A 13,890-nucleotide genomic window follows, 5' to 3' on the forward strand; every position below is an offset into this window, starting at 1 on the left:
CCCCACCCCAGCCCCGCGCCTGGAACACAGGCTCCGTCCCTCCTCCCGGAACACACACGCGTCTCTTACCAGGGTACAGCTGCTTGGTGGGCGCACTGAGCTGGGCATCCTTCGTGACTCTGTAAGCGACATCTGGACCCTTGGAAGATCTCCGCGTGGCACAGAAGCCTGTTGTCTTGGTTATGCCATCAGGCAAGTTGTGAAAATCGAGGACCTTCAGGAGATCTGCCGGCTGAGCTGAAAGGGCAAAGGGAAGCCGGGGTTAGCCGCAGGGGAAGCCCAGCAGACAGAACCGGCCACCGGCCGGAAGCACACACATGGCAATGGGAACCAGCTCCAAACCAACCGAGAAACTGGGGGGGCTCGGGGGTGCAGGATGGGCCGCTCGGAGAAGAGCACACGTGCGCGTCCCCAGAACGCTGCTCCCGGGCCAGCTCCAGCTGCGCCACGCACCAGGAGCGAACCATCACTCGCCCCCCGCGCCCCCACGGCCTCCCCTCCCCAAGTTTGCGGACTTGGCTCCTCGGCCCCGTCATCCCCCACGGGCAGGTGCTGGAGGGACCCAGACACCCTCTCCCACCCCATCTTGGGAAAGCCGTCCAGACGCAAGCCGCCGGCCTGGACGGACGCCCCTGCTCACGGGGGCGGCTGCGGAGGGACGGAGGTCTTCCGGAGCGAGGCACCGGCAGCTCGCGGGTTCTGCGCTGCAGCCTGGCGGTCAGCACGTCCAGTGTGACCAGGACGAGAACCACAGAGACCGCTGGCACATTTTAGCCACCGTGGTCACCCGATCAAAATGCGATTCTCCCATCACTATTGACAGCAAGAGCCAATTTCCATTTCCCCCAGAGGACCTATGCCTAGGCAAAACAGTTGGAACCAAGGCCAAGGGAGGAGAGGATCCGTGCATCCCTTCCAAAAAGTTCTGGACCCTCCATCGGGGCGCTTCAGAGAAGGGCTGCAGAGCCTGAGGGCGTTCCCACCGCAGCCAGAGCACGTCCTGCAGCAAGAGCCGGCCCCCTGTGTCCTGGCTCCCTCCTTCTCGTCAGGAAGAGCAGGGACCGCCAGGCTCTGAGACCACAGCCGGGATCCACACACCTGCCCCAAACAGACCTCAGGGCGAGCGCCAGCTCCCATTCCTGCAAACAAGAGGCCCCAGGAGTCCCGGCCGAGGAAATAAACTCTCACTTGGAGTGGGACGGTTGGGCTGTGCAAGCAGCAGGTGCGGCCCTGGGTTTCGGGGAGACCAGGGGCCAGCACCCACCTGCCTACAGGGTGGGGGGGTGGGGGTGGGGACTGGCTCCACCCCTGCCGCTGGGCCAGTCAGGGCACAGCACCTCCAGGTGCCAAGTGCCAAGAGAATGCAAAGGGCCAGACTAAATCCCCTGCTGGGTCCTCCCGGCTCTGGGGCCCCAACCAGGGACGGTGAATTAGGAGCAGCAGGCCGCCCTCCCTGGGAGGGAGAGACAGACTCCTGCCACAGGGCTTGAGTCCCTGGATCAAGCCATGCCTGAAGGGGGTCCATCTACAATAGCCAGTAAGCTTGTCCTTACATTTAGGGTGGCTCGGGTTAGTAGAATCAGCCCCCACTGCTGGTGTGACCACGAGGCTGACGCAGAGTCCCCAGACAGGTGACCACATACATGCCCGAGACTCGCTCCAGAGCCAAGCCCACTTCTCTAATTGTGGCGGAGGATTTGGAGGGGAGAAACGAACCCCTCCCCCAGCATCGGTTTCCCCTTCTCCGGTCCTAGGAATCCCAGAGCCGGCAGTTGTACCTGGAGCTCAGGATAACCAGGGGAGGGGGAGAGAGACCCAAAGCCTGTGCCCACTCACTGCTCGTTCAGCAAGCCCCTGACAGAGGCCCCTCGCCCAGGAGGGCAGGCCTAGAGCTGGGCCGGGCCATGGCACCCAGGGCTAATGTAGATGGTCCCTCTTCAGGCATGGCTTGATCCAGTAGACGGTGACCTGGCGGGTGCAGACGGTCCCCTTCGGGTCCCCCTCCCCACACGGCGACGCACGAGGATGGGAGAACGGCAGCCTGGGCCGGGCCCTGAGAACACCGTGCTCCCCAGACCCCAGAATTCTGCCCCCGGCAACGTCATTTCCACCACCCAGCTCAGCGGCAGACCTGTCACTATAACCAAGGACACATGGGGGTGGGTGGGAACCCTTAAAGAAGGGACAGCATGGGGACCCAGGACACTCCCGGTCCAGACTGACCTCCACTCATGCACAGCATCATGGCCTCTTGTGGCCTCTGTGAATCACATTTTCCGGGCTGGCTCTCAGCGCCTACCCGGGGCCTGGCCAGCACACGGTGTGGACGGCCCTTCCACGCATGGGGGGGGGGCCTCCAAAGCACTCGGCACCAGGCCCCCACACACCGGCTCCCCTGCAGCCCTGGCCAAAGCCCGTCACCTGACATCAGGCACAGGGGCCAGCAGAGGCCAGGCCTGGGCTCGGGCCGTGGGAAGAGACAGCCGTGCCAGCTGCCGGCTCACCGGCCACAGTGACACGGCTCCAAGCTCTGGCTCATCCCTGATTCCGGTCCAAGGCAGGCGGAGGCCAGGGGATGGATCAAAGATCCCAGCTGGGGTTCCTCGGGCTCGTATCCCACTAGCTGGGGAGGCTCTTCCCAGATGGGCAGCCTGCAAACCTGTTTTCTCGCTTGCTGACCAGAGAGCTGTTTTCCAGAAGCCTCCGGGACATGTTTATGGGTCTCTGCTAAACAAGTTGAAAAGGCCACCAGACCGTTCAGGCCTAACACCACCCCTCCCGCCGGCCAGGGGCTCCTGGTGCCAGGGCTAAAAAAATACTTCAAAGTTGTGTGAAAGGTGTGGGACGGGCCTGGGAGGCATCTGGAGGACAGGACTTCCGTGGACTTTCCTTCCCATTGACAAGGAGCCTCCCCTTCAAAGGGCAGTTTCTTAGGAAACCTGAGCCCTTGCTGCCCTGGGGAGCAACGCCGGCTCTGGGGACAGGTGTGCCTGGCTTTGAGTCCCATGTCACTCCACCCGGGAGAAGGTCTTGAGGTCATCCCCTCTCTGGAGCCAGAGGCACGGGCTCCAGCAGCAAAGGCTGCCCTGGGCACATTTCCTGGACAAGCAGCAAGCCGTCCCTGCTCCTTCCTCCGTGACAGCTGGGCAGGCATCACCTCTGCGTGTCCCCGCCACCCAGTGGGGACAGAGTGGGGAACTGAAGCCCCCGCCCAGGGCCCACTTAGTGCCTGAGGCTACTGTGTACAAAGCAGGCCCCCGCCTGGTGAGACCTCGCCCTGCTCACCGCTGCCCAGGGCCACCTTGTGCTGGGATCCATGGACTGACCTATGGTGAGCAGGTACAGACGAGAACGGCCCAGGGCAGGACACACAGGCCCCAGCGACACATTTTACCACTGATGGGAACACGGCCAGGGGCCACACATCCACCAACCCTACTAGGATAACCTCCGTCGCCCCCAGAAGCACACTCCGCCATCCCCCGTCAGCCGGAACGGGCCCGGAACGGCAGGCCTCCATGCTGCCAGGGGCCACTGCCCCCATTTCACGGCTGCAGGACGTGAGGCACCAAGGTAGCCCCCAGCGGTGACTCCAGGGCCTTCGTGGCCGACCACCAGCAGGTCACACGGTCACCAGGCCAGCGAGGCTCGAGGGGACGGTCCAGAGCCCCGCCTTCCCCACAGGGCGGCTGCGTGAGAGCCGGCCTCGGGCTCCAAGTCCTCACCTTCTCGCTTTCTCATTTTTTGTTTTTGCTTTTCTAAGCCCCGTGTGTTTTCGAACCCTCACTACAGGCGAACAGCAGGATGGCTTCCTGTGGCCTCCAGGGCTCAGGGAGCAGGCCGTGGGCTATCAGAACCTGCTCTCCGGGCCTGCAACCGTAACGTGCCTTCGGACGCCGCCAGGCCACTCACGACCAGAGCCCCAGTGGGAGGGCACTTACCCTCCACCCCCGAGGCCTGGGGCCCCTAAGCCCGAGCTCACCGCTCCTCTGCCATCAGGGTGTCCTCATCAGGGCCGTCCCGTCCACCTGCCAGATGTCCAGGACCCTTGGTCCCTTCTCAGGTCCCAGGCTTCCACCAGAGCCCAGGCCCGGGCGGGATGAGTCGGGGCATCCCAGCACCTCCCTCTCATCAGATGACCCTCCGCACTGTCCCCCACAGTGACGGGCTCCATCAGCGCCCAGGCTTGGAGATCCCTGGGGATAGGTGCGGGTCTAGGCTGGTCCTTCTTTATCCCATGGTCACCTGCACAGCCCCCGTTTGCACCCGGCCCTCCTTGGGACAGGAAAGCCGTGGCCCTCCCGTGACACAGGCTCAGAAGGCTCCAGACCCCAGGTTCCCTGCAGGGCTGCTGGGAGGCGAGAGGTATGCAAGCAGCCTCCCCAGCACCTAGCAGGAACCATGCTGGCCCCACGCCATGGAGACTCAGTCCCTGCGCTGGGACCCCCAGGCCTCCCCGACCCCAGAACTCTGCGGCTCACCCTGCAAAGGCCACAGCCCAGCATTGCCAGCAGCAAGCTCTCCCGGCAGAGACTGGGGCCCAACTCCGCCGGGTGTCTGCGGGGACCTGGGTGACCTCGTAGGATGAGCCCAGAGGTGGGGGCGGGAGGGAAGGAGGGGGTTCTGCCCACTGCAGAGCCAACGTCGTCCACATCAAAAGAAAAAGTAGGCATTTCCTCAAGGACCACCTTCAAAATCCTCAGAACCCTCTAAGTGTAGAGCTAGAAGGAACCACAGACACCCCGGGACTAGGGCCCTTTTTCTGGAAATGGGCAGGTGTGGAGAAGGGGAACGACCGTCCCGAAATCGCAGAGCAGGCTGGCGCACAGTGGGGACAACAACACGGCCACCCCAGCCTCTGACCCCCACCGGCCCTGACACAGGACAGGCATCGCGCAGAACCAGCGACGGGTCCTCGAAGCACAGCACGTTCGCCTCCGACCTGCGTGTGGTGACCCCACTGTGGCCACAGCTGCGTCCCTCCATGAGGGGAGCTGACTCCCCGGCGTCATGTCCTTCTGCTGTCCCAGCTGTGGACCTCAGGAGGACCCTGCCGGGCGCCAGATGCTCATGACACCTGCCCCCGAGCGCTGCCCTCCGTGTCGGCGGAGAACCACGCAGCCGCCCGCCGACACGCACCTGCCCTTGCTCTGTCCCCGCGAGTTTCCTCCTCCGCTTCCGGAAAGGACACCAGCGAGGGGGACAGGCGGAGGCCCCCCTGGCCCGGCGCTGAGGCCCTCCCGCCAGCCCTCCGTGGCCCCATCAAGGAGGCCAGCCCACCGGGTTGAAAAAACAAACAAGCCTTTGGAGGCCGTGACTGAAATTCCTCTTCAGTGACCAAACTATGGGAACAAAGCAGAAGGGCAGGGGGTGGCCAGCGTGCCGAGGGCCTGGACAGGCCGCCTCCAAGTCCTCCCCCTCCCCGACCCCGGGACTGTCACCTCAGGGCAAGTCAGGCTCGCTGCCACGCTGGGAACACGGGTCCCTGAACACCCTTCAGTGGCTCCCATCACCGAGCACTCACACCTCTGCCAACATCAACACCAGGCCCGGCCTGCCGGAAAGGCCCAGCTCTCCCTGGCTGCCAGCCCACCAAGGTCACGGCATTACACACACCACTCCACCGTGGTCCCTGAGAATGGATCCTGGGCTTGTGCAGTGCACAGCATGACCACCCTGCTCAAGCATCCAGGGCTCCACCACCCCCCCATGGCCTCAGCACCCCTAGACCCCACTAAGGCACTTTTGCAGCTAGAGGGAGCTGGATTCGAGCCTGGCTCTGCCCACCCTGCCCCATGCAGGATGGGACACGAGGGCCTGCCTGGCTGGGAGCCCACAGCTGGAAGGGGCTGGCTGTCCCCACTCCTCCAGCTGGGACTCCACCAGACTCCCCTACAGCATCCCTGACCACCTGTCAGTCTGTCTCCCACGGGGGCGAGCCCGGCACGGGGCCCGCATCGCCATGCCCGTCACTCACTTCTGGCCTGTTTTTCAGTTTCTAAGGGAGAGCTCGGGGCCTGCTGCCACGGCCTCCTGGGGGAGGTTTTCCGCTGAAGGAGGCAGCTTTCCTGTGTGACTGTTTGTACGCTCGTGCACCATCCGCCTCCTGGATTAGACAGACGGCCGGGACAGGTGCCCCCGAGGCCGCCTTCCCTCTGAGGGCCCTGGGGTTAGGGCCCTGCTGACATGACTCTGGTCCTGGCTCCTCCGGCCTGCGGTGCCGCGGCCCTGGGGAAAGTGGGTTCCAACCCTGAGCCTCCCTGCCACCATCCGTGAAAGGGAAGGAACCCGGCGAGGGACACAGCCAGCCCTGGGATGGGAGCAGGCGCGGCCCTGGGGCAGCCTGGCCACAGTGTGGGCCGCATCGGCCTGAGATGGGACCGCTGGACAGCGCCGAGGCCTCCCCCTGCCCCCACAACCAGCCCCACAGGGTGCGGGGAGGAGGGCAAGGATGCTGGGGCGCGGGACCTGTTCCCTGGGAGTGCTCCTTCTGTGAACCAACAGGAGAGCCCGGAGATGGCGGGAGGCGGGAGGGCTGACCCCGTCCTGGTCCTCACCGCGCCTTCACGGCAGCGTGCTGAGCGCGAGGGCCGTTGGGGCGAGGGGAAGGACGAACGAAAAGCTGATCAGAACTGAAAGCCTCAAGTTCTCCCGGACAGCCGGGAGCAGAGGGGTCCTCGAGCCCGTCACAGAGCCGGTCAGCAGGTCAGGGCCAAATGCAGGACAGCCCAGCCCGGCCTCGCTCAGTTGGTGCGCACGAACCCGGGTTCTCGCTCCTAAGCGGGGTGTCCTCGGCCCACACGCCCCGCCCACCCCGCTTTTGGGAAATGCCGGCCGCCCCATCCCTGCTCTAGCCTCCTGGGGCCCAGAAGCCCCCCAGGCCACAGCTCAGCGTTGGGAAAAGCCCCAGGGGCCATGAGCTTCTTCACAGGGACCTGACCGGCCTTTCCCTCCCGGCAAATGTCCGTGGCATTCCGTCCCCGCTGCACTTGTCACCCTGGAGAGGTGTGAGTCCTGTCGGATCACTCAAGCTGTCATCACGGGCCATCCGGCTGCCCAGCCCGGCCCAGGAAATGGGGAATCGGCGAGGGGAGGACAGCAGCCAGGACACACACAGGCTCTGAGAGGCCACAGGAGAGCAGCAGGTGGAGAGGGAGGGTCCGCCTTGCTGAGCGGGCAACGGCTCGTACTCCTTCCCTGAAGGGCCTCCCGCCAGGGGACAGACACGCTGGGGGGGCGGGGGCGAGCGAGTGCAGTGAGTCTGGTCAAAGAGGGACAGGAGGGCAGCAAGGGCCAGAGGACCCACCGTGCACCTGCACGACCTGGGAGGGGTCAGCTGAGGCCCCGAGCACCCACTGTGTGCCCACACCACCCTCTCTAAGAGCGCACCGTTCCTACAGAGCGTCGCCGTGGGGGAGGCAGTTCTCCTGGTCTGCGCCGTCAGAGGCGGGACGGGTCTGAAACTCGCTCCCGCGGCTGCGACCCCCACCTTCCACCTCTTGCCGGAGCTGAGCTGAGGGCCTAGACCCCTGGCATCTCCACGCCACCCCACACCATGGCCGGAGGCTGGCCAGGCGCCCCCCGGGGCTCACACACATGTGTGCCAACACCTAGGCCGAGGGCACCTGCCCACAGGCCAGCCTGGGCACCCCCCGATGAGAAGAGAAGCCTCAGCCCACACACATCCCCTGGGAAGACGTCCCGCTGCCCACCAGGCCTTCCGTGAGCGACGGCTGGCACGGCCGAGCACACGGGAGGGAGCCCTGCAGGAGGAGTGGACAGGAGGGCGGCCGTCCTGGGGGGGCAGAGGAAGGCCCTCGGCCTTGTCCGGGGCCACACGAGGCGGTAAGCCGCCCACCCAGCAGGGCAGCCCGGGGACGTCCCGTCGGGGCACAACTAAGCCTCACGGAGCAGGCCTGGCTCCTGCTGTGCCAAAGACCGCGGGTGCTCCAGACCCGGCCTAAGACCCAGCACCCGGAGGAGCGGGAGCCTGCGTCATGACCGGGGCACGGGAGGTCTCTTCCCGCCGGCCTGGCGCGGACGGCACGTGTCCAGCTTCTCGCCACACCTCCTCGGCACCTTCTCCCTCTCCTCGGTCATCCCTGCCTTCTGGCCGGCTTCGGAAACAAAGGCGCATATCTGCGTCTCCCTGCATCCTTCCACAAGGGGCTACGGACCGAACAGGGCACAGACGGGAGTCCTGCGGCCCGCTGCAAGGATGGCTCAGGCCAGGGGAGGTGGCCGGGGCTGCGTGTGCACGGGCGCTGCCAGCGGGAGCCGGTCCAGCCGCGGAGCCCGCAGGCGTGATGGGAAACCGGATGATTAGTCTTAGTTTCCTCAGAGGTAATTTGTCTCCTTGTTCTGGAGGAAAGGGGTGGGGATGGCACCAGGCGCCGGATTCCACTGGGCTGGAGCTGGCTGTGTTTGCAGGCACAGGCTCAACCCACTTGCTTCCATGAGGCCCAGAGGCTGGGCGGGCTGCCATCGGGCCAGCTGGGGTCACACTGGCAGGGGCCCTCTGCACCCATGGCCTTGCCCAGGCCCAGCACCCAGGGAGTGCTCAGGGGGGTGTGCAGAGGAGGCCGGGCGGGCATGGGCCAGAACTGCCCTAGATCAGACGCACAAACAGCTTTGTGCAATGGACACGTAGGACCAGTCACTGCGGGGCTGTGGGCCTCACTCGCGCGGCGACACTCTCGGGGTCTCCGGGAGGCCAAGCACATGTGGAAGGTCGGCGTCCGTTCTGCACACCCTCCCGGCGTTCCGGACTCCGGGCAAGGCCTCGACTGCACTGGCCTGAGCGGTTCCAGACCACTGGCCCCCCACCCTGGAGGGGCACACGCTTCCTGCCTGGGGGCGGGGCCGTGGTCTTCAGGACTCAGAATGAAATAAACCGACACACCATGGAACCAGGTAACTCGCACGCCCCGGAACCAACAGCAGCCCCACCACCCTGAGCCTCAGTCTCCCTATTACAAAGGGGCACAACGACAGAAGCTGCCTGTCCTAGAAAGCCATGAATGGTGGCCAAAATCAGTAGCACCAACAGAGTCTCAGGCTCCTTCCCTCCCTCGAGCTACGATGGCAAGTCAAAGTGGGGTCCATCAGCAACCCCACGGCTTCATGAAGCTCAAGGAGAGCAAGAGGCCCCACTATAAACCGTGACACCCCAGGGCCACACCACAGCCTGCTCACACCGTGCCCTCCCCGACTCCAGCAGGAGATGCCCCAAGGGACCTGCCATCTCCTGGACTGTGAGCTTCTTGAGAGAAGCATGTCCTCCATAATCACGGTGGGAGGAGAGAGCATAGCCCAGAGTGGAAACACCGTACAGTGAGTGGACAAGCCAGCCAACCAACTAACCAAAGAGCCAACCAACCAAACAACCAACGAGCCAGCCAACTAGCCAAACAGCCAACCAACCCACCAACCAACTGACGAACTGACCGGCCAGCCAACCAACTAACCAAACACCCAACCAGCCAGCCAGCCAGCCCGCCAACCAGCCAACCAACCAGCCAGCCAACTGAGCAACCAGCCAATCAGCCAGTCAACCAAACAGTCAGCCAACTAACCAACCAACCAGCCAGGCAACCAATCAACTAAACAATGAACCAACCAGTGAACCAGCCAGGCAACCAACCAACCAACCATTAAACAGAAGTTTAACCATTAAACACCAGCCACTAAACAGAACCATCCAACATACAAGTGAAGGAAATGGTGTTTTGCACACTCAAGATAAATCCGGTAAGGGAGGAAACTCTTCGTGGGGACAATTTTGCAGCATCCCAATTAGGACACACACAGGCTTTGACCTGCCATTCCCCGCATCAAGGCTGAATTCTGCAGAAACCCTACAAAGGTATAAGGACGTCCATGGTAGAGTCATTTGTAACAGCAAAGAATGGAACCAGGTAAATGCCCACCAGGTGGGAGCTGGTTAAGTAAACAAGCTGAGGGTATGAAATCCCCTGCAGAGGCTGCATGGGAAAGGGCTGGGCTCATTGGCCTGACCCAGGGCAGACTGCCAGGACATGTGAAAAGAGCAAATCACAAAAACATTCACAGCGCGCCATCCCTTTCATGTTAAAATAAATAAAAAACTATCTATGTAACCTGAAACCATGTCATGTAAACGCACACACAGAAAGGCCCAGAACAATACCCACCCAACAGTGAGGGGCTTCCATCCGGGCAGGGGCTGAGCCCTGGTAGGGGGTGAAGGGGGACGTCTGCTCATCTCTCTATGCCCCTCCACTTCTGAAAAATGCTCTAAGTATACAGAGCCACACAAAACCTACATATATGTATCAACAACCACGACAAAATACGAAACACATTTTTTTAAGTGTGGCCGTTCTAGAACGGCCACAAATTCTTAAGTGCCCATTAAGATGTGGTGTCTATGTCCCCTCCCTTGAATGGGGAGGGAAGGCAGATTCCAAGACCACATGACCAGTGGGAGGCAGTGGAGGCCTTGCACACCAGCTTCTGGGTCCCAGCTTAAAGCACCTTGGAAGAGTCTTTCTGGGAACCAGACTCCATGCTGCGAGGAAGCCCAAGCAGTCCCTCGAGGGGCCCATGTGAAGGGAACCCAGGTCCCCAGCCAACGCCCAGGGCCACCCCACCAACCCCAGTGGAGCAGTTCAACCAGACCAGGGGTGGGGGGGTGTGGGGTGGACACAGGGTCCCTGCCCACCAGCCCCACTTGCAGGCTCCAAGCCAACTAGGATTGCTAGAGCAGAGGACTGCTATTCAGACGGTAAGTTCTGGGGGCGCCTGGGTGGCTCAGTGGGTCAAAGCCTCTGCTTTCAGCACAGATCATGATCTCAGGGTCCTGGGATCGAGCCCCACATCGGGCTCTCTGCTCCTCGGGGAGCCTGCTTCCTCCTCTCTCTCTGCCTGCCTCTCTGCCTACTTGTGATTTCTATCTGTCAAATAAATAAATAAAATCTTTTTTAAAAAAGACGGTAAGTTCTGGATGGTGTAGAGGCAGGAAAGGATAGTCAAGAAGTCAGCAACAAATGGAGGCCGAGACTTACAACAGCAACACTCCTGATAGATGTCTATGAAACTTGCAGCTAAGGAGGGAAATCAACAAATAAATCATGCTCGATGTCACCGGTAGTTAAATACACCCAAATTAAAGCAAGATTCTTTTGTCTCCCATCAAACTGGCAAACTTTTTTTTTTTTTTAATGTACTAAATTTTGGCAAGGATGCAAATTCTCATTCAGTACAGATGGGAGCCCAAATGGACACCTTCTAGGAGACAGTGTGACACTTGGTACTGAAACGGCTGGGAACCCAGTGGGAATTTACCTCCAACACCAAATGACAAAAAAGTATAAAAATTCAAAAAGCTTCGCCACAGAGTCTTGCGCAATACCAAAAAACATTGAAAGAAAGTCAATGTTCCAGCCTGGGGGGGGAGGCAGTGAGCAAACATACTATTGGACATCTGAATAGCAGAATATCACACACTCATTTATTTATTGTCATATTAATGTTAACTTACGGTACTAACACTTAATTGAGTGATCACTGATATTAATAATAAAGGGGTATTTAATCATCTGGGGAAATGCCCCTGGGTTTTCTTTTTGTTCATTCTTTTCAAGATTTTATTTACTTATTTGAGAGAGAGAGAGCAGAGACAGAGAAAACACGAGCAGCGCTGGAAGGAGCAGAGGGAGACAGAGAAGCAGACCCCCCGCTGAGCAGGGAACCCAACGTGGGACTTGATCCCAGGACCCTGGAATCATGACCTGAGTCGAAGGCAGACACCTAAGCCACTGAGCCACCCAGCTGCCCCATTTTTTTGTTTGTTTGTTTCATTGAAGTTGGTGTTTTGGAGGTATCATTTGCATGTAGTAACATTCATTCTTTAAAATTCATTCTTTTTAAGTCTACAGCCCAGGAATCCGACTAATGTGTGGTTTTGGAACCACCCATCACCGTCACGATAGAGGACATTCCCATCATGTCAAAAAGCCCCTCGTGTCCCTCTTCCACACCCGGCCTCTGGCTTCTATTTTCTCATCTTTTTTCTATAGTTTGGCCTTTTTTCGAATGCCACGTGAATAGAATCATACCCTATAGCCTTTGTGTCTGCCTCTTCCACTGAACATAATGTTTCCATACCCACATTGATCACATGTCCACTCTGGCTATCGCTGTGAAGGATCCCACTGCACGGGTCCACCACCACTGGCTTCACCATCTCCCCACTGATGGGCATTTGTGTTGTTCCCAGTTTGGGGTGATAAAGCAACATGTGAACATTCACACGTGCATCTTTCCATTGACACAGGTTTTCATGCCTCTTGGGGAAACACGCAGGAGCGGAATTGCTGGGTCCTCCAGTAAGTATGACTGACTTTCTAAAAACCACCAAACTGTCCTCCCAAGCGGCTGCCCCAGCTTGCTCTCCCACCAATAACGTCGGACAGTTTCTCCACATCCTGGCCAATGCTCGTGTGGGTGCCCTGGTACCTGCTTGCGATTTTCATTTGCATTTCCCTGATGACTGCAGCTGTGAAGCATCTTTCCATATGCAAATGCACCATTCATCCATTTTTTGATGAAATCTCTGCTCAACTCTTCTGCCCAGTTTTAAATTGGGTCATTTATCTTTTCAACTGTCAAGCCATATAACACTCCTTTATCTCTTCTAGATGTGTTTATCACATATGTGTTTTTGCAAACATCTTATTCCAATCTGTGGCTTACCTTCCCATTTTCTTAACAGTGTCTTTTGAAGAGCAGAAGCGTTTAATTAGATCAAGTCCAATGTGTTAAATGTTTTTTATGGTTCATACTTTCTGTGTACTTTCTGAGAAACCTTTGCCTAACTCAACATTTTTTAATAAAGGGGGGATTTCTTTATTTGTTTCATTCTTTATAGTTTTAAATCTTACACTTGAATCTATGATCCATCCTACTTTTTATCTATGATTTGAAGTAAAGGGTCCAGGTTTTATTTTTTTGCAAATTTGTTCCAGCACCATTTGCCCATAAAGACTACCTTCTCACCACTGAAATTTCTTAGCACCATAGTCAAAAGTCATATAGGAGTGAGACTATAGACTCTCTTCTACTCCGTTGCTCTTCACGTCTATCTTTATGTCCACACCTGAATACTTTGATCATGGTAGCTTTAGAATAAGTCTTACAATCACACAGGAGGAGTCCTCTAAATTCTTTTTCACATTTTTGTTATTTGGGGTCCTTTGTCTTCCCATATACATTTCAGGATCATCCTGTCAATGTCTATTTTTTGAAAATGCCTACCAAGATTTTAATTTCCATTGCACTGAATCTGTAGATCTGTTTTGCTGAAAATGATGCCTCCACAATATTAAATCTTCTTGTCCATGAACATGGTATACCTCTCCAACTCTTCAGACCTTCTTTGATACCTCTAAGCAGTGTTTTACAATTTCCAGGGCACAATTATTTTGTCAAATATATCTCTAATTGTTTCGTGTTTAGTCACCTCTGCAGTGGCTGCTTTGATTTTTATTTCCAACGGTTTATCTCTACACTTTAGACATAGTGAGTGACTTTTTGTATTGACTTTGGCTCCTGTGACTGCACTAAATTTACTTATTCCTTCTGGGAACTTTTTTGTAAAGTTTTTATAATTTTTAACATCTACAAACATCTACATCTTGGTCTGCAAAGAAGAGAGTTTCCCTTCTCCCTTTCCAATCTGCATGCCTCGTGTTTCCTTTTCTTGCCTTATTGCACTGTCTAGGATCACCACACAATGTTGAATAGGCTCTTGGGAGCAGATGTCCTTGCCTTGTACCTGATCCCAGTGGGGAGAGATTTCAACACAGATTTTACATCAATGCCCTTTATCAGATGGAGGGAATTCCCTCT

The 13,890-nt window shown here is 58.3% G+C and overlaps 1 protein-coding gene across 2 annotated transcripts in view; it reads right to left on the reverse strand.

The window, feature by feature from the left end:
• The window catches only part of COL5A1 (collagen type V alpha 1 chain), a 141,851-nt gene that overhangs the window by 106,122 nt on the left and 21,839 nt on the right, over positions 1–13,890 (reverse strand). For both annotated transcript variants that reach the window (XM_046022302.1, XM_046022300.1), the window contains exon 2: positions 70–237. In XM_046022302.1, the coding sequence (XP_045878258.1) occupies positions 70–237 (168 nt within the window). The remainder of the gene's footprint in view (positions 1–69; positions 238–13,890) is intronic.

The sequence above is a fragment of the Meles meles genome, chromosome 11 (genome assembly GCF_922984935.1).
Source record: "Meles meles chromosome 11, mMelMel3.1 paternal haplotype, whole genome shotgun sequence".
Lineage (NCBI taxonomy): Eukaryota > Metazoa > Chordata > Mammalia > Carnivora > Mustelidae > Meles > Meles meles.